At 40.8% G+C, this 20,258-nt stretch overlaps 1 protein-coding gene across 2 annotated transcripts in view; it reads right to left on the bottom strand.

Annotated features, from left to right (window-relative positions):
* Window positions 1-880: 880 nt before the first annotated feature.
* Window positions 881-20,258, bottom strand: part of LOC146197279 (ATP-binding cassette sub-family C member 9-like) — a 33,374-nt gene continuing 13,996 nt past the window's right edge. For both annotated transcript variants that reach the window (XM_084599083.1, XM_084599084.1), the window contains exons 11-32: window positions 19,394-19,519; window positions 18,630-18,819; window positions 18,358-18,463; window positions 17,506-17,601; window positions 16,872-17,037; window positions 15,670-15,807; window positions 14,452-14,658; window positions 13,702-14,083; window positions 12,419-12,687; window positions 11,057-11,217; window positions 10,335-10,404; window positions 9,608-9,765; window positions 8,341-8,433; window positions 8,125-8,227; window positions 7,642-7,755; window positions 6,782-6,905; window positions 6,022-6,140; window positions 5,435-5,622; window positions 3,107-3,207; window positions 2,975-3,024; window positions 2,274-2,420; window positions 881-1,652 (exon numbers count right to left, since the gene is read on the bottom strand). In XM_084599083.1, the coding sequence (XP_084455209.1) occupies window positions 1,512-1,652; window positions 2,274-2,420; window positions 2,975-3,024; window positions 3,107-3,207; window positions 5,435-5,622; window positions 6,022-6,140; window positions 6,782-6,905; window positions 7,642-7,755; window positions 8,125-8,227; window positions 8,341-8,433; window positions 9,608-9,765; window positions 10,335-10,404; window positions 11,057-11,217; window positions 12,419-12,687; window positions 13,702-14,083; window positions 14,452-14,658; window positions 15,670-15,807; window positions 16,872-17,037; window positions 17,506-17,601; window positions 18,358-18,463; window positions 18,630-18,819; window positions 19,394-19,519 (3,249 nt within the window). In that variant the 3' untranslated portion in view covers window positions 881-1,511. The remainder of the gene's footprint in view (window positions 1,653-2,273; window positions 2,421-2,974; window positions 3,025-3,106; window positions 3,208-5,434; window positions 5,623-6,021; window positions 6,141-6,781; window positions 6,906-7,641; window positions 7,756-8,124; window positions 8,228-8,340; window positions 8,434-9,607; window positions 9,766-10,334; window positions 10,405-11,056; window positions 11,218-12,418; window positions 12,688-13,701; window positions 14,084-14,451; window positions 14,659-15,669; window positions 15,808-16,871; window positions 17,038-17,505; window positions 17,602-18,357; window positions 18,464-18,629; window positions 18,820-19,393; window positions 19,520-20,258) is intronic.

The raw sequence follows: 20,258 nt of genomic DNA, 5'->3' as shown, positions 1-20,258 counted from the left end.
ATACATCAACTAAATTAAACGAACATTGCTTCCATCAAGCACCTGTGTTATACTAGAGCAGTTGTAATGCTAAAGGTAAGCAAGCATGCAAAAAAACAACAAATAAATGGTGCAAATGCTTGCTGGCAGTTGCAGTTGTTCTTGCAAGTATAAAACCAATGTGTCAAGAGACAGAGCTGTTGCCATGGGCTTACACTGTTAGGCTTGGTTCATCATCAGTGTACCAATATATAGAAAGGTACTGCAAAATTCATGAACCTCATGCAACAAGGCAGGTCATTACCAAGAATTCATTTTTCAGTCAAGCATAGTTCCACCGAAATAAGCAGAACAGTTAACTTTCAGAATACGTCATAAAACCCATCATCACAGAATACAAAACTGTGAATAAATGCAGTAGATTTACGACTTGTGGAGTAGTTGGTGCATAATTCATAAGAGAAAACTGCACCACAACATAAGACAACGGACTGAATGAAACACACTTTTTTATTTCCGGCGACAGGTTGTCCTAGCGCTTGTGCTGTTTGTCTATTTCACTAGCCCATCTTTAGTTGTGCTGCATTTTTTTTTTCACAGCCCCCCCCCCCCCCCCCCCCCCCCCCCCCTCTTAACCCACACGCACAAAATAACAATATGCAAGGCAATGGTATGCAGTGGCACACTGATATTGTGATCCATGAGACATTTTTCCTGAGACAGCCTACTTAAGTTCTTGCTGGCTAGCAGACAGTTGGCCTTTCATGGTTACTATCTTTTCTACTCACAGCCATTATGCAATCTACCATCTGTACTGACAGGCAAAGTGAGCAGTACTGAAGAGATGATTTCACACATGCAGAAGTGCATGCCTAATTGATAATAATAACCTTTCCCAATGGAAAAAGAAATGTTTATTAAATAGCTTTTGAACAGTGTGTACAATGTCAGCAAAATAGAGTATTCCGTGTGTAAAATAAATAGCTGTTTCTCTTCATACTCTTTGACAACACATTCAGGTGGTGCACAGTATTGAGAAAGAAAGAACAGAAACAGTAAAAACAAATAAATAATCATAAAACCTGCTCAGTACAAGCCACAACACTGATGAAAAAGCACTATCAGTGGACCCTGGGACATAAAAACCGCAAAACAAGTGTAAAAGTCTGCATGTTTATACACAAGCAAGCAGTGTGCATATGATGAAAAAAAAAAAAAAAAAAAAAAAAAAGAAAAGCCTCGGGAATGAAGACCCAGTAAAATAATAATCTTAGACGCTAGTTGGAATGAAGCTGTTACTATACTTGGCACTTAGAGGTGACCCTTGAATAAAACTTGAGGCATCATCAACACACACAGTGCTAGCTCATAATGAAGACAAAGTGGATTTCACAGCTTCAGTAGCCAAGAAAGTTGCTCTTGAACGAAACTAGAACATTTAGCTTCTGTACTTCCTAAACGCGCCAGTTTTAGTGCGTAACAAAGCAGCCTGAGATACCACACTTGGAAGCTGTTCCTTAAGACAAAGATGCCTATTGTTCGGCTTCCTTCAGAAGGGACATGAATATGCTCCCTCGTTTCTGTTTCAGCTCTGCCGGAGAGCCAGACTCAACAATTTGGCCAGCTTCAAGAACGATGATCCTGTCGAAGTTGAGCAGGCCAGTCACTCGGTGCTGGGAGGGAAGAAAAATGTTGTCGTTATTAAATGCACACATGTAAGCTGGCAAAGTAAATAGAAAGAGGGAAAGAAAGCCCTAAACTTCCATCTTTTCATAAATCTTCTCTCATTTCTGACTACTGCACTCAGCCCCAGGCTGACCTGCACTGTATTTCAAAAGCGTGCGAATGAAAAACTTTTCTAAACAAACAATGCTTACAACAAATGGCATTATTCCTTGAGAAGCCCATCAAACAACTAGTGATGGAGACTGCACACAAAACTGCAGCTGTGGATACACCGAAAAAACTCGTGAGACTTTGCTCACTTTCCGAGGCAAAGGAGGGAGCAGGATAGCATTATCACACCCTCTTTGCCAGTAATCAAGAGGCCTGACTGGGATTAGATTTTTGCTGTCTAACTGCAAATGCAGGAGATTAAGTGCAGGAACACACTTAACATCTATGTGGCCATCTTCTTTAACACTGCTATTGGTTGAGTGTGGCAACAGCGAAGATGGTATTAGCACGGGCAAGGTGCAGATGCAGCATCCAGACGTGGCTCTCAAGAAAAGATTTGAGCAAGAAGTGCTTAAAGACCGCATCTGCGCATTGCGTGGCCTGATTCGAGCACTCACAGCGATGGCCAGAACAGTGGAGTCAGCCCATTCATTGAGGACAGTTTCCTGTATGAGACTGTCCAGGTTTGCATCCAAAGATGACGTCGCTTCATCCAGCACCAGCACCTTGGAGGGTTGCAACAGTGCCCTGGCGAAGCAAAATAGCTGCACGGAAGGCACAGGAAAAGATTAACAAGCCACAAGGCACTCGGCCTCAAAAAGCCTCAAGGTTGAACTTGAAGTCACTGTAATATTATTGTCGGCCTCAAATAAGCAATAAAAAAAGAGAGGGGAAATTGCATTCAGAGCTGAACCTTGCGAAAGTTAAGCAGAATGCTTTACTTGACATGACTCCATAGTCTTCGTAAGGATCACTAGCATATTATTTTTTGCAAATGAAATTTCATGTCACAAACCTACAAATATGTTCCCAGGAATGCCATGGTAATAACATCAAAATTTTGATCATTTGGAAATTGAGTATCTAAAATTAGATATCTCAAGGAATTTATGTCAGTACAGGAGACTTTCTGCATTTCCATTTCTGCTGAATCGAGGCTGCATTTTTTTGGTATCAGCATTGTTACATCAACTTCAGCTGTAGAATGTCATAAGCTGATAGCCGAAATGACAGTGCTGACTGGACATACTCGTGAGTGTCGGAAAGAAAAAAAAGATGTATGGCAGTTGGTGCAATTATGCAAATTGCAACATCAAACCTGTTTCTGGCCAATGCTGAAGTTTGCTCCTTCTTCAGATACCTCACCATCTGGAAAGGAAAAAAACAAATAAACAAATAAAGCAAAGGACGAACAATGAGATACAGTGCCCGAAGAGGTGTGTGTGCTTACCTAGCCCGCCAGCAAGAATAACAATCTCCTTGAGGTGTGCCTTCTCTAGCACATTCCAGAGCTGCTCATCTGTGTGAACCCTTTTTGGGTCCAAGTTTTGTCTGCAACATAGTAGATACAAAAGAAGCTTGAACAACAGACATATATCCTACATGAATCAGTGCGCACACACTTATATGAATGGTTAAAGGTGCCTTAAAACAGCTACTGGATGCCATAGTCAAATATGTATGGTACAAATAATACAATCATGAAGATGCAATTTTAATGACACAGTTCATGAAGTTTTATCTTGCCAAGCAAGAAATTCAGAAGGTGAATAAATAATAGGATGATAAGAACCTTATCTGAGCTGAAATTATTTTACTGCGTAAAGAATAACGCACACACACACAAGAAAAACCAGCATATTAAGTGATAAAATGCAAATGTGAAAATGTTTGCATGTTCAAAAGTGGCAAAGAAAAACCTTAGAGGGAGCAGGCTTGGAAGGCATAGTATATAAATGCAAAAGCTAGCAAAAAAAAAAAAAAGAGCCATTTAAATATATGTATATGTATACATAATTTTTTTTCGGTGTCACTAAGGCTTCCCATACCCCTCAAGGAAAAAACTCCATTGCCTGTTTGAGTGTTTGAAGCATCTGAACTTGAAAGAAATAAAATAAAAATGGTCACAATTGAGTTTTAATGTCATAGTGTCACAGACAGATCAGCTTCACTGGCCACTGCATGCGAGCACTATGTTATCACCACAACTGATCACCGGTCACAACTGAGTATCAGCGCAACTGATCACCTCATCTGTTTAACTTCTATCCATGCAAAATTGGTCCGGACCACACCGTTATTGCACTGCCTTCCTAAAGGGCATTAAGCAGCCCCAAAATTTTATAATGCACTACCAGTAAGGTACCCAATCGCTGATTTTATCAATCTTTTCACCTGAAGCCTAACCTTGAAATACTAGCCTCAAACCCAAAGTGAAGCAAAACATGACATGGTAGTGAAAACGTGCATTTGGCTAAACAAGCAAAGTAATCTTGCTCTTGCACAACACAGGACTGGAATGAGCACTGCAGTGGTCACACACATAACTGGGGCCCTCGTGCACTAAATTAACTAGACTAACTAACTGAACTAAATATTAACTAATTAACTAAATGTTTGTGCAGCACTCTGTCTGTGAGCGAAATTAGTTTTCCTTTAGAGACTCCTGCAGTGTAGCCTTTACGTTTCCTAAATGTTTCATTAAAAGAAACTGAAATTGGGTTTTCTTTTCAACCTGTAGATACATTAGACCTGCAGAGCCGTGAAATGATTTAAGGATGAAGTCACAACAAATGTTTGCATCAAGCAGAAAAAGTTACAAAAAGCATAGAAATGCCAAAAAAAGTTAATGAGTGCCTTTGTTCTGTAACAATCCATGGACCTTAATAAGTTATTATGTGATAAAAAGAAATTGGAGAAACATCTGTCTGCAAAAGCTACACGATTGTCCTGTTCTAGAGAAAATTCTTTATACCTGTGAGGATCAGAATAATTTTCACTAAAATGTGTTGACTGATAATGAACAATAGCAGCACCGTTCAGACTGCTAGCAAAACACTAGATCAATGTAGTGGAACCTTCTAAAAGTACCAAAGTACAGAGATAAATTCTAATGAAGAAAATATTTTCAAAGATATGCACACTAATTGCAAACAAGATACCACACATGCTAGCACACCAAACTGAAGTATGAAGATTGCGAGAGTGCTTACAATTATTTCATCCTGCTCCCAGTAGACAGGGGCAAAAGGAAGAAGAGGGGGAGGAGGAGGAGGAAGAAAACAAGAGAAAACGATGAAGAGATGAAGAACAGAAAGAAGAGGGGCAAGCCAAAGCGAACAAAAATTTGTTGAATGAGAGATACTCTACGTGGTTGACACCAGCTGTTGTGAACCTAGCATTCTTTTCAGCGCGAAAAACGCAGGACGAACACTCAGTATGCATTCGTCGTACAAAGACCAACTAGCCCGTCTTCCCACGTTAACGACTCTAGCATTGCTTGTTAATGTTATCCTGAAATGACCCATTTGCGCAACACTGTCCGAGTACTTCTGAACCGAGCTCATGAGTACATAAAAAAGCTCCCGATATGACTATTCACTCATGGTGATTAACATATGTAAAGCAAACTACACTGAGTAGCCCCATTGTATATCTATGCAACATGGCTCAATCTGTAACTAAAACTAGTGGCGATAAATATTTCCTATCCATAAACACCGCTATTTAATGAAGATTACAGAATCGGCAGCACTTTATTAAATGCAATCGCACAAACCTTACTGTTCCAGAAAAGAGAACAGGCTCCTGAGGAATGATGGAGAGGCAAGAGCGCAGCACATCATAGGGCACCAGGGAAATGTCAATGTTGTCAATGAAAATCTTCCCTTCTGAGATGGGAACCATCTTGAAAAGACCCATGACCAGAGACGACTTGCCACTGCCAGTTCTTCCACAGATACCAACCTTGGGAAAGAAATGCCAACAAAAGAGTTGCCCCGTGCAATTAATTACCAAGCAGCTCATTTATTTCATGCACTACTACAGGTTAAGCCAAAGATACATCTTGCATGGTGGCAAGGCATGGAATACATACATGAATCAGCCAGTATAACTGATCCACTCTTGCCACAACGAAAAGAAACAAAATTAAATTCAAGGGCTTGTTAAGTCGGAACATTTTGTTTTGGAAGCTACACAGAGGCGTATACTTTTCTGAAACCAAAACTGCGACCTTACTGATCTCAGAATGCAAAGAATGCGTGACAGTGTAGCAGTGACCTCAGATCCTGTGTTCTTATTTAACAAAAACATGAGTAATAAAAAAAGAGGGACCAATGAAATGCATATTTTTCAAAGCCTCACCTTTTCTCCGGGTGCGAAAGTGACTGAGATGTTCCGCAGTATGGGGTCCAGTCCTGCCTCGTAGGTCATGGTGACTTTTTCAAAACGCACTTCCCCTTTGCTGGGCCAGTCGACAGGCACTAAGCAGAGAATGCAAGCCACAATTACAAAACACTCTAAAACTTTGAATTTTACTTCTCATTGAGAAAGAGAGAGAGAGAGTGAAGTGTGCATGACTGTGTGTAAAGATATACCAACCAAAAGCGTGCACCCAAGAATCAAGACAGAAAGGGCTCACAGCTGAGAAATTCAGAATGCAATCTTTTCTACATTCACTAGGTTCATGATCAATGGTGACCGGGTTTGGAAACATTTGCAAAACATCTGACGTGTGCTTTTTCTCAACACTATTTAGGTCATGCTAATATCAAATCCTATAACGCCATAGTGAAGAAAGTGAAGCATTGCACTGCTTTGACCTCATTCATCTGCAGAAGAAAAGAAGAGTTTCCTTTCAATTAATACACTTGAAAAATGTAGAATCCCATGACTACACGGACTTAGAAGATAGCTGTGTCATTAGCAGCTCCAAACTTGCATAGAAAGCCAGACATATACAAGATAGTGCATGTGTGACAAAAAAAAGGAATAAAGAAGAACCCATTGTGTGCCAACCATATATAAAACGGCCATGGAACCATTCTTATTAGCGTTAATAGTGGCTGTTATTTTCTGTGACCTATGATACAACAGAACAGCATGCAAAGAAAAAAATGCTCACCATCAACCGGTGAAGGGATGCGTTCAATGGGAAGCTGACAGTACTTGGTGACTCGCTCTACCGAACTCATGTACATTTCCACATTTGAAACTTGCCTCACAAGCCAATTCAGGTAGATGGGTACCTGCACAACATATTATAAAAGCATCAGTTTCGCACGTAATAGTATAATGAAATTACAGGTGAAAAAAATTCTTTAGTAAATGTCTAGATTTATATTTTATATGACTAGGAGTGAACTTGGTCCACACTAAGTTTGAACATGATCAATTTCAGTTCACTTAACAGGGGTTTGCAAATATTTGGAATTAATCAGTGGACTGTAATGTGCTGAGGTGTGCAGGAGGCATATGACCGAATGTAAGGTATCAATGAAAAGACCATCTGTGTATAAAAATAAATAAATAAATAAATATATATATATATATATATATTAATACAGAAAAAGATAGAAAGCAACAAATTAGGTAAAGTGTGCTGAAGGAGAGCAGGGGCTAATAAATCATAAAAAAAAGCTAAGTAGCACACCTACCCAAATTTACTACATAACAACATATGCTATGCATGTTGGTGAGAGTTCTGAAAAGTGCTTTAATCAAGGCAGCCGGTGTTCAGCACACGCCTGACAGAGGCCAACAACATATGTCGCTGTGGGAAGCACGCAGAATTCAGGAGTTTAAAATCGCACTTTATTGGCAAAAAGCATTCTGTGCTGCCTAAGAGGAAACAACAAATTTAAAACTACAGCAGGCCTACCACACTGAAATGCCTCGAGATAAAAGCCCGTGAACAATTAATGTTAAGCGAATGTGTACAGTACAGCCAGGTAACAACACAGGTTCCAAGAAGGGTGCACTTACGAGCAGAGTGTATGTCATCGCAATACCAACAAACGATGAGCTGGCTGTTCCTGTAATTGCAGCCGTTACAGAAGAAACAGTTGCCAGAAAAAGGATGACACCACCTAAGTAGTCCTGAAATTGATAATGCATGAATGAAGTGAAAGAAATAAAAAGGACAAAGAGCATGCATCATATAAAAGAGAAAAGAGATGCTGGTGTATTCTGGATGCTAATAGTGGGAGTAAGACTGATACTGCCATTGTGGATAGGTCAGTGACACCTCGTTCTAAACCATGAAATTTGCCTGAATTATAAGCTACATATCAGTATTAGGTAAATGGTTTACACTGATGAAATCTGCCAGATAGCACTTACTTTAAAAAGCTCACTATGATAAGCAGCAGCAGCATGTGGGCATGGAAAACTGGGCTAATTTCTCTGAGATACTACAATAAAAAGAAATGAAAAAAGGGAGAAAAAAAAAATATAAACCAGCCTCACCAATGAGATCCCGAGCCAGCAGTTGGCACAGTTGACCATGATGAAGGCTAAATTGTTGTCGTTGATGTGCTCGTTCATTTTCTCCACAAACCTGTGCTCTTCCCTGAGTGCACAGAAAAAAGGAAAAGTTAGCAACGTGAGAAACTAAAGGGCGAAATATGCCTCTGAGCGTAAAGAAAAAAAGCGTGAAGCATTTTTTACGGTGCTGAAGATTACCTGAAGGCTCTGATCGTGCTCAGTCCGGCTAATGTTTCTGAGAAGTGGGAAAATATTGGACTTTTTGTAATACTGTCAAGGCGTTGCAGTTCCCTAAAATGTGAAGAAAAACATGGAAAGGAGAATGAGACCAATAATTCTTTCAACTTTCCTACGAGAAATGCAACAGAAAAGAAGGAGGAGGAGGAAAAAAAAACGTGTTCTGTGTTCAGTGATGCATTCATTTGAGGCAATATTGTTACGGAGAAGTGTTCAGGAGAGCCAGGCAAAGGAAGAAGAGATCGAAGTGTGCACACTCCGCAGGACCTTGGCTGGTGGTGCTTGTGTCACTGTCCGCTGGCTGTGCGAACCTCACTTGTCAAGCTCTTCAAAAGGTCTGCGTGGTCACGTAATGGGCGTGACAATATTGTGTGGGTTTCACTGATGATCTGGTAGTGTTCAGCTATTTACTGTTTGTATGTTATGGCGTCTTCCCTTTATGCTACATTTGGGTTGGAAAATCGAGGGTGCCCAGACATTAATTTCACTGACATATTAATAAACTTACTCGTTTCTCTTGATTCCAATGTGACAAGTATCCAGTGCAAGCAGACTGTAATGTTTAGATTGTAATTGAGGGATTGTACCATAATGCGATGCGGTTTAGCTTCCAGTAGTAGTCGACGTTGTATGTTTTGAATCACTTCTTTGATCAGCATGGATGTTGACGTCAGAGTTTTGGCGTTTAATATAGTTACGCATGTGACATCTTTGCGCTCATGCTTTGCTTCTGCTTGACATCGAATGTTATGAAGGTGTAGGGCCATATTTTCTATATTTTCGGAATTACGATGTAGCACAGTAGTTGAGAGCCTTGAATAATTAGTGTGAGGTGAATGAAGGGGTAATGCTCATTTCAGGATGTTGCATCCTTTCTTCATAAAAGATAAGTGCAGTATTTTCCCAACTCTGCATTGCTGCATTATTTCAGCTAGAGTGCGAAAGAGAAGATTAGCAAAGTCAAAAGACACTTTTTCTCTTTTCCTTAGAGGCACATCCCGTATCATACTCACAAGTAATTTGAAGCCATCCCAAGTTCAACTTCTAAAGAAATATTTAAGCATTTGCGCAGGCCAACTTCACCGGGTATCTTTTGGAATGCTTAATGAGTCACATATATAGTAATGATCTCTGCGGATATCTGAATTCCAGGAACATTTTGTTCCTTCTACTAAACACTAAAACGTGACTGTTAACAGTAGTGGAAATGGATGTACGAGAGGCTCACCTTGAAGAGTGCCGGAAGAATGACTGAATGTAATAGTAGGCTGCCACAACAAACACTACCACCAGCAGGAAGTAGGGTGTCACAAAGACATCCACCAAGATGGCCGAGATGCACAGCATTAGGAACCGCAGCAGAACGGGCAAGGTGACCGGCAGCTTCTGCAAGGGAGCACGCACAAGAACGGAGCACAGAATGAAAATGTGGGTGGGCTGGTATTCTGAAGTGACAAGCAAAATAAATGAAATGAAAACCTGGGCAAGAAAGGGCTGATCGCACCACGAAAGTCTGAATGACACTAATTCACATATCTATGCTATTTATACAGCCTACAGCAAAAGTGCGTGATATGTACGTGCCTGAGAAATTTACTGTATTAACGCATATTGCCTCGTACTGATACTAGTAGATACATGGAGCATGTAAATACTATATAAGAAAATGCCTTTCTTTCAGCCATTTTAAGCGATTCGATTGCGTACAGCACATTCCATAAACTTTTGTTGCCAATTGTACATTTCAGTTCAGGAAAAAAATATACAAAACAAGAAACTGACTGTATGCTACAATGAATTTCACATGCAGAAAAGCAAGACCTTGCTATCTAATAAGTCCACAAAGATATACCACCAGACATAAGTAAGAAATGATAAATTTGAACGAACAGGTCACAAAGCCAAAGACATGTAATGCACTCAGTGAATGCAATTCATACTGTAACACTCCATACCTTGTCAATAACTCCCATGTCACTTGAAAATCTATTTATGATTCTTCCGATGGGATTGGAATCGAAGAATCTGCAAGGAAAAAAAAAAGCATTACATCAAGAAGTTATTTGGAAATGGGCGCATATTTGAGAATATAACTGCTTTGACACATTGTTGTGTCAAATATAAAAAATATTTACCATATCCAATCTGGTGGAAGTGTCAGCAGTTTCCCATGGGAATCAAAATATAGCGGTTATGCTGATACATACACTTTCAACGCGACTCAAAATGATTCAAAATCAAAAAAGCCTTACAAATATACTTAGCATGTTTCTCCCCCCCTTTTCACAGAAAATAGTTAACCACTAACAAACATTTCTTAAAAACGAAATATGAGACAAAATGGTCTTTTATTACATGGAACCAAAATTTTAAACTGAACAAAAATTTTTGTTGAAAAAGCCCTAATCATTGCAAATTGGAAGTGGTGCACACAACTAACCGGACTTGTCAGGAACCAGAAATGACAGCCAATTTGTGGAGAGGTTGGCTCACCCAAGACCGCTATGGGATGCTGCTTCTAGACACACCTAGCATTTTTGTTTGTTACTAATCATGACGACGAACAAACGCAATAACTTCTGTTGACCCGATCTATATGTTAATTTGTAAAGGTTATGCCAAAACATAATGAAGCAGCTTAGGGAGCTGTTTGAGCAAAATTCAGCACAGTACGTACCTCATAGGGCATTGGACAATATTGTCAATCATGGTGTTGTGGAAAACCTTGACCGACCGAAGGGAAACAAGCTGAGCAGACATGTTCGTCACCAGTGAGAGAAGGATGCAGAAGAGGGACAGGCCCAGGTAGCCCATCAGGTAGCTCCATGCCAGTTCGTCCTGCATTTTATATAAAGTGTTTGCAATTTTCACCACGTTACTCAGTGCCTCTGGCCATGAAACAAGAATAAGAAACATGGAAAACAGCTCTCCGCATGGTGTCCCACTATTTAAGATCTTTCAAACAGGTTAGACGCAGTAGGCTTCACAATGACATGACATCATCTGGTGAAGAGAACGGCACCTATCCTTGCGTACTTTCTGTGCTTTTGATAAATCAAATTTTTGCGAGACACCGAATCACTATCTGAAGTATGCATGAGGAGCCAGTCAAAAGTCTGCAGGCCACGAGGTCTGGTTTTCATTAGTATAACTGAACACCTACAGCGCCTAAAGTGCTAACAATTAAGGTTTTCGTAAGTGGCCCGGCTATGGCGGCCACATTTTGGTAAAGGCGAAATGCAAAAGCACCTGTGTGTGTGATGTCGATGCATGTTAAAGACTTCAACATTCTACTTCCACTTATATGTTCCTTTCCTCCCTTCCCTCACCAGGCAGTTGAGGTGTCCACCAAGAAATGACACAACTGCACATGCATTTCATTTCTACATAACCAATTTTCATTTTGTCCACAAGTGAGAATAGGACTTTCTCATTTAATATCCTTTTGCAGACTGAGTTTTAGGGTTGAGGAAAGAGTTTCGCTACAAGGCTCAAAAACAGATTTGGTGGTCTGAGAACTTCAAAAGGACAACAGAGAACAACTTCATAAGATTTCTGCTCTCAGCAATATTTGACTCTACGGCTCTTCCTGAGTTTGCTGAAGTTTGTCTGGCGGCAAAATACAGGTCTAAAGGGACTCTGTGATTGCCATCAACAGCAGTGTGTAGTCTATCCTCGAAGATCTGTAGCAAAAACTGCGTCATTAGAAGCAGTTCACTCGCAAAATCGGCCAGGGATAGCGACAGCTGTGCTTCATTTCTTTCCTGATGCTTCTATTGCATAATCCAGAGGGAGGTTAAGGATGAAACAAGTGGCCCATTTTTGAATGTGAAGATACTGTACATTTCGGAATGCATGGAACACACCGCACCATGTACATCACGGACCTTTAGCATGCAGCAATGCCAAGACAAGACGGAAAGGTTTTAGAGATGCACAAAGATAATATATATAACAGCTCCAGCAAGCAGTGCTTCAATGCCCCCAATAAGAAATGCGCATTAACCTGCCATGTAAATGAGACACAGCACAGACCAACCTGAGCTGCTGGTACAGTGGCATTGATGTCTCTGGACGCTTCCGACCAGCCGGTGAGCCAGAAGTCAGATCCGAGCCTGGCCCCCTGGTTTGCCGCAAACAGAACGCACACCAATGCCGCCAGCACAAAACGGCAAGAACGCATGTATGCGATGTAGACCGAGCATGGTATCTTCCCCTGCTCCCGGTCTTCCTCTTCGATCACCTTCCACTCGGCCTCTTCAACAAGAGCAAGCGAGTCAGGCCCATTCAGAAGAGGACCAGTTGCACCTGGGTTCCCAAAGTCACATAATAGGATGCCAGTTCATATTCAGTTGAACAAAAACACTGCAGGCCTAAGAATGACATGAATAGCACGTAATTGTTTAGAATGGAGAGACAGCATCATTAGGAAGCATGCAAGGGCATTTTAGGTATTCATCATACAATGATGCATTGCAACATATTAGCCCCTCGACTGTTCAAACTGAAATAGCCCTAGCAAACATCAGGTGCAAAGTACACATAGTTAATGTTTCACATACTAAATATGTAGAAACTTTTGAATGCTTTGCTAGTTTGTTTTTTTACATAAGTACTTTTATAATATTATTTGCCACTCTTCTGCTCTAACCTAAACAACTCAGTGTGGCAAATGAAAACGATGGGGGTCTCTTTAGCCAAGTTGTATGAACTTCAAGCACCACAATTGCATTAATTTTCTAAGGTGAATATACCGTCATGCCAACGGCACCAATTCCCTTTCTATTCAAATAAGAACAGCAGGTCCGGAAACGAGAATGATATTTAAACAACAAACACTACTAGTGACAAGGTTCCTTTCGAAGTGGGCCGAATGACTAATGCCAATAATTCGAGTAAAATTCGGATGGGCATATTATCTACCAAGGTCCATTCATCGCCATAATAATTAATCATGATCAGCCACACATGACAAGCAGCACAATGACCTTGATAAGGACAAATAATGAAAAGGTCATATTCCACTCCTTTGCCAACATTTCAGCAGACACCTTTATGCTAACTGCAAGTGCTGCCTTAATGATTCTGGAAATGAGATTCATTGCCATTGCTATGGTGTAAGAGTAAGTACATGTAAACTGCTCAAATCCACTCCAGGTGCTTTCAACTGAGAGCACGAGAAACAATGCAGAAACAGTACACCAGCTAAAAGGTGGTAAAATTAGTGAATACATCTGTTGACTACAAAAGGACGCGAAGCACTGTGAGCCGGATTCTGTGCTGTAAAAAGCCAGAATTATTGCTTATTCATTTCATGCTCACCATCCTCTCTAGGCTGATCAGTGCCATTTGCAAGAAGCATTTCATTTTTCTTCCCTTCGTGATCCTCGTCCTCGTCCTCTTCCTCAATGAAATTTTCCGCTGTGTTCGAAACTCGTGAGCTCAGTCGTGATGGAGGGCTCCGCATCCACGCACCACGAATGAGTGATGGAGTGTTGGAGCCAGCAGTTGACGTTGAGTGCATGCTGTCTGTGGAAGTACTGGTCCCAAACCTGAAGCCCACCGAAGTGGGCCTTGGCGTAAGGGCACCGCGTGGCACTGCACTGGCTTCATCATTGCTCAGGTCGTGCAGTGGCAGTGGGCTTGATGGGTCGTGTGACAGCTGACGACTCAGGGTCACGGGGCGTGGCTGTGATCGAACATCCTGAAGATGACAGGATTAACTATGAGAACACCATGAGAAGTGCTATTTCTAGCTTTGTCGAAAAAATATTTGAAGCACTGTGTGTGAAGGAAAACCTTCAAGGGTGAGCCTAGTATGCATCCAAAACAAGTACTACAATTAGCACTAAATGCGGAAAGCAATGCTGTTTTAATAAGTTTAGCTTTGATAATCTTGCTCCTCGATAAATTTGGGTTCACAACATCATTCTTAACCTACTACTCTCAGTTTGAGCTCCAGAAAAAGATTTTTTTTTTATCAAAATTTCAAGAGTGCAGCAAAGTCTCCATTTTCAGAAATATGACTTTGTTCAGGTGAACGATGTCATTTAAAATGTCATGAAGGCTTACCTGTGTAGAACCAGAGTTGGCCAAGTAGAGGGACTGCTTGGTAATCATGCGCATGAGCTTGTGGCGCTCCTTGGTGGTGTTGTCCCTGGCAGACGGAGCCTCCTTCTTGGTGGAACGACTCAGCACAGTCGCCAAGTCTGGCTCCAGCTTTTCAATCTCTACCAGGTTTCCCTGACACCTAATCTTTCCCCCCTCCAGAATCACCACCTGCAAGCAAAAAAATTGTTGGAGAGCTTAAACTCCGCCTTTAAGGGTATGATTCCGTAGCGTAGGGGACCACCCGACATATAGGGTCCTGTTTTAACTGAGCCTGCGTAGCCTAGGTGTGGTGTGCCTGATTTGGCATCCAAGAGTGGTGAAAGGTTAATTCTTATTCCACTTTCCCACCTCAAATGAGCGACCTAAGTTGGCAGTTCCTCCACACTTTCTGATATCATGTGGTCTCATTGAAATGCAAGAACCATTGAAGAATCAGTGCCCGGCCATGCCAGCTGCCGGCTACCATTTGCCAGCGCCATGCCCGTGATTTTTCGCTCACAATGCTGAATAATGGGACCTTTAACACAATTGTGTTAAAACACCCTTGTATCCCTTCTATGAATTCCATTTCATTTTTTGCCATCCTTGCACACTTCAGGCTCAAAAGCAGTAGCTAATACTGCATCACTAAGGGTAGAATTACAGGTTATAATTTTAAGAGAGAGAGAACACCATTACAAAATTTAGTATCAATACGTGTTATGATCACAGATGTAAACTGCCACTGCATAAAAAGAGTGTATGATAGCATACCCTAGATTAATTCAAAATGTGTTACAAAGGCTTCTTTAACAGAGCATACAGGCATCACAAGATCTTCTTCTTCTGTATCATGTGATCACAAGATCACAAGATACAGGCATCTAAATAAGTAATACTTGGATGTGACTGATGATATGAAGTGATCATAAAATTAAGCCCAAACAAGGCGCTAAATGCAAAACATATGAAATGTAAGCACGGGCATGTGAAATAAGTGTACAATAATTGTGCAGCGAATATACAGACAAAATTTTGTGCTGCGTGTGCTGTTAACTAAACCGCAATAGCTTATAAGATTTTTTTTGACAAGGCTTTGCCAACAGCTCAAGACAAGTACTGACAGTAAGGTAGTAATGGCATTTCTAGAGGACCATAGCATATGTCCCACAACATGCAATGAGAGAAAAGAGCCATCACCTTTGAAGCGTGAATCAGCAGCTCTTGCTTGTGGGTGACAAGAACAACAGTGCGATGCCTTCTAAGCAGGAGGTTCCTGATGCCCTGTTCAAACACATGCATACCAACGTGGGTATCGAGTGCAGACAAGGGGTCATCCTGAAAAAAAAAACAAAAAAAGAAATGTATGTAATTACACGCTTAGTCATAAAGCCTTGCGGACTTAATCCTCTATGAACATGTGTGTGTCGACCTTTCCTGCTATTGTGTCATTTATGAACCATCTGCACGTTTTCAGTGCTATACAAGCAGCAGAGCCCGCATTCGATGATTTCGCCAACGTCTGTTTGTATGACCCTTGCTTGGAACGCAGTTAGGAACCGCATTCACTGATTTCATCGAAGTTTGCCTGGTTCTTGGCCTCTCATATGCGGTAGTTGGCAGGCAGCAGTTGAAGCTAAAATAACTAGAATAACATACTCTGTGGCTGCTAGTGGTTTACAAACCTATGGCTGTGCGAACAGGTAAGCTTCGCTGGCCACAGCATTAGACCACTCCATCGCAGCAGCCGAAAATTACCAGTGTTTAACTGCAACTCTGTCACACTGCACTTTGCATGTCACTGTCCTCACCAACTTCCATGCATGTCGCTCTCTTTTAGAGTGTGTTAAGCAGCTTCAAAATTTTATAGTGCGGTATCAGTAAGGCACACTATAAAATTGCTCGGGAAACGAGTAAATTGCTCACCAATTTCAAAAACAGATTTTTTGTCTGAGGCTTGCTTGACCTTGAAAACTTAGCCTTGAATCAAAACTGAAGTGCTAAATCGTTTGTCATTTTCTCCTTTACTTTTCACCTGGCCAGGCCTACTATTTCGCTATGGCTGACTGCAGCAGAAACAACAGCTAAGTAATCAGTAAGCAATATAAATCTTTTCTTTCTCGTGATAGCCTCAATAATATAGCACAGGGGTACAAGGAACAGGCATATTAAACTGCACGGTTAAAGAATGAGGAAACATAATTCCTCCCCTCATTAAAGGAAATTGGATGGAGGAGAAATGCAAATATGCTCATGTGCCAACATTTTGGCAGATGTTGAGAACCATGTGCTGAAATTAGTCCAGAATTTTTCTCTCAGTGTGCTACGTAGCCCATTACACTGCTTTGGCATTTAAAGATCTGTAAGCCCTTAACCTACAGTGAGCAGTTACATGCACTTACCAGAATAACAGTCTTTGCTGACGAGTAAAAGGCTCGAGCAAGAGCAATCCTCTGACGCTGCCCGCCGCTTAGGTTGAAGCCACGTTCACCAATTTCTGTCATGTCACGTGCTGGCAACAGGTCTATGTCTGGCTGCAATGCACAAGCTTGAATGACTTGGTGGTACCTGCAGTCCAGTGAGCTCTGCTGTAAGATCCGACATATAAAATGCAGTTCGACGAGGTATATTGCTGGGCCAGTTGGTGATGACTTTTCATATCTACAGCATGATAAACGGGAAAAGAGAAGAAACATATAACGACAAACACAGCGCTGAGTGACAAGAGTCAGCGCTGTGTTTGTCGTTGCGTTTCTTCCCTTGTCCCGTTTATCGCGCTGTATATATAGAATATAAAGTGTAAACAGTAATGTGTATTATGCATGCAATGAGGTTATGCATGTACCTAATGTTGAGGCAATGGGCTAGCTAGAGGAGGCACCTGAAGAATTTATTTATCTGCAGTTTTCTTTATGGCTATGGAAAGCATGCCTGATTCACACACCAAGGCTAGCATGAAAGTATGATTTGAGCAGTGCAGAATGATAGAATACTACACCAGCTCCCTTGGTGTGTACATCGGCACCAGTGACGCACCTTCGACCGTCATACTGCTGCCCAAACAGAATGTTCTCTTTCAAGGTAGCATTCAACAGCCATGGCTTCTGTGGTACATAGGCAATGCAACTGGTGCTAGAAGAGAGAAAGAAAAAAAAAAGAAATATGTTTTCAGTTTTTCATCTTAGCATGCATATTAGTTATTGCAGTACAGAGCTGTTTCAACTTCGTTTCTTTCTCAAGGAAACACTTAAATTTAATAATTATTATTAGCATTCACTGACGTAATATAAGGCCGCAAGTAAAAGCTTCAGGTGGCAGTTTAGTGAGTAAGCTTTAAACACTAAATTTTCACTTCAGGTTAGCACTGAAATACAATTCCGAAATATTTTTTAAGCATGAAATTCTATTTTAGGTTCATGCCTGACAAAAAAAATAAAGATGTGTGAGCCTAATTTTGCTGTATTCAATGTCTCGCATGTAGTTAAAATACAAATCTGCCCGAATTAAAGCTTAAGATGACTGAAAATACATTAGCTAAACAATGCCAGACCAGGTCCGCAGTCATTTTTTTTTTTGGCAGCATTACCAGGAAAGCCCGAACAGTATATCACTTAGTGCTAGCCTGATTTAATTACACTAACATAAATGTTTTCAGCAACAAAACTAACATTCACGACACATTGGCAACCCAGTGGCTTCATTTTCTATATGTAACCTATGTCAGAGCTGGAGCTGAAGTGCTTTGTTTACATAGATTATGACATGTACAATTTCTAAATAGAGTACCGCAACAAACGACGTATCAGATGGTGCAAAAAAAAGATACAACGAAAACATGAAATTAAACTGCTTTTCATAAACACTAACAATGAACCAAAAGCTACTCACTTGGCCCACTGCACTGTTCCTTTGTAGGGAGTCAGTTCTCCCAGCATGCCAGACAAGAGAGTCGTCTTCCCACTGCCAACCGGTCCAATTATAATTGTGAGCTTCCCTAGAAAGTATGCAGAACAATTCTATAAAAGCAGCAACACATGCACACTTGAGATCTTATCACTTTTAGCAACTGTGCAACAGATACGCGCTTGCTATCTGTTGCGCTTACACTGTTACAAAAAAAAAGAGACAGGCATGCAGATTCGCCTTTAACAGCTTCTTACCGGTGGGGACTGTGAAGTTCATATCCTGGAGGATTGGTATCTTGGTGTTCATATCATACGTGAAATAAGCATGGTTCATGTTGATCACAGCAGGGCTGTCAATAGGAGAATAGGCTTCCGACAGGAAAACATCCGACTCTTCTGCAGATCCCAAGAACTTTTCCAGTAGTTCACTGTCCCTGATGTTGAGCTGAAAAGGATGAGAGTGAAACTCAGTGCTGGTTGCATTCTCAGCTATTTGTAAACAAATCAAACCAGTATACTGGTTTAATGTACATTTTTAAGTTATGAAACTAAAGAAGTGACAGAAGCCAAAAGCAAATGTATGCGGCATTTGTGGCCTTGAATGTGGCTCCAATGCATAACGGTCACCTGTGTATCAAATCTCTTTGGTTAATATTTATAAATACTGTAAGCCTTGACAGGCCCATACAGTATTCGGTTACAGAACACGTATAATTTCAGAATAACTAAATTCGAAATTTGATACGTATTTACTGGAATGCTGAAATGAGGATTAGAAAGTCATAAAATAAGAAACCTAGTTTTCAAATATAAAGAGATGCTTTAAATTAGCAAGTGGAAAAGTCAACATAGTTTATGAACACTTGCTATATAACCACACACATTCGTAACGATGCAAAATTTTGCACAAAAACTCAACACATCCTCCCTTTCCTCAAGACCAAAGGGTAATACTTAAAAAATAAGCCCTATGGCAAAAACACTGAAGGAAAAATATGGCAGTCAACAGATGGACTTACCAGAACACTCCCACTCTCTGGGATGAATTCAACCGTAGCCCTGGGTTCGTCCTCCTTCTTTCGCCATGGTGCATCGGAGCCAACTTCAGGTTGGTTCAAAAATTCTGACAGCCTCTTTGTGCTCACCTGAAACAATGTTTGTGCATACTTAGAAAATGAATTGCATTGCCAATTTTCAAAATGAAGCCTTAACATTAAATTAAAATCTTTGGAGTTCATAGGAAGTTGACCTATGCCTCCTCAAAAGACTTTGAGAGATTGTGACATTTGAATGACTGTTGCAACTAATTGACAACAAAGAAAAGAGTAACCTTTTGCCCTAATTTCAGACAAAAACAAGCAAAGGCTGCTGTTTTTAATGAATCAATAATATGTGATGCATAGCAAGATTGGAGATACAGATATTCCAAAGCAAGACTTTAAGTTTCTCTGCGTACTTTGGCTGTTAAATAGTTGCTAAAATGAGTTAATTACACCATCCCTCCTTTACATGAGGGCAAGCCTGGGATTCAATGAAACTTTATATTAATAGAGTAATTATGTACTCATACACATCCACCCAAGAGAAGCCATCACCCAAGAGGAGCCATACAGTTAGTTCTCAGAAACTTCGTAGTGGAAGAGGTATCTGTGAAGGTTTGAAGTTTGAGCCTGAGAACACCACTTGTCCGGGACAGTCGCTCTAGCAACTCAGTCAACCAGGACTGCCAGCAAATCAAAGGTTAGGGCAAGAGCGAATTCATCAACAACTCAAAACATCGGTCCAAAGTTTAGGAGTATCCTCCAAGGTGGAGTTTTGTAATAAGGGAGTAATTACTTATCAGCATTCCCCTAGGAGCAGCCATGAAAAAAGCCTGCATTCTTT

The sequence above is a fragment of the Amblyomma maculatum genome, chromosome 3 (genome assembly GCF_055883805.1).
Source record: "Amblyomma maculatum isolate TAMU_Amacu chromosome 3, ASM5588380v1, whole genome shotgun sequence".
Lineage (NCBI taxonomy): Eukaryota > Metazoa > Arthropoda > Arachnida > Ixodida > Ixodidae > Amblyomma > Amblyomma maculatum.
Note: the sequence above shows the minus strand (reverse complement) of the source record. Positions and strands in the feature narration are given on the sequence as shown.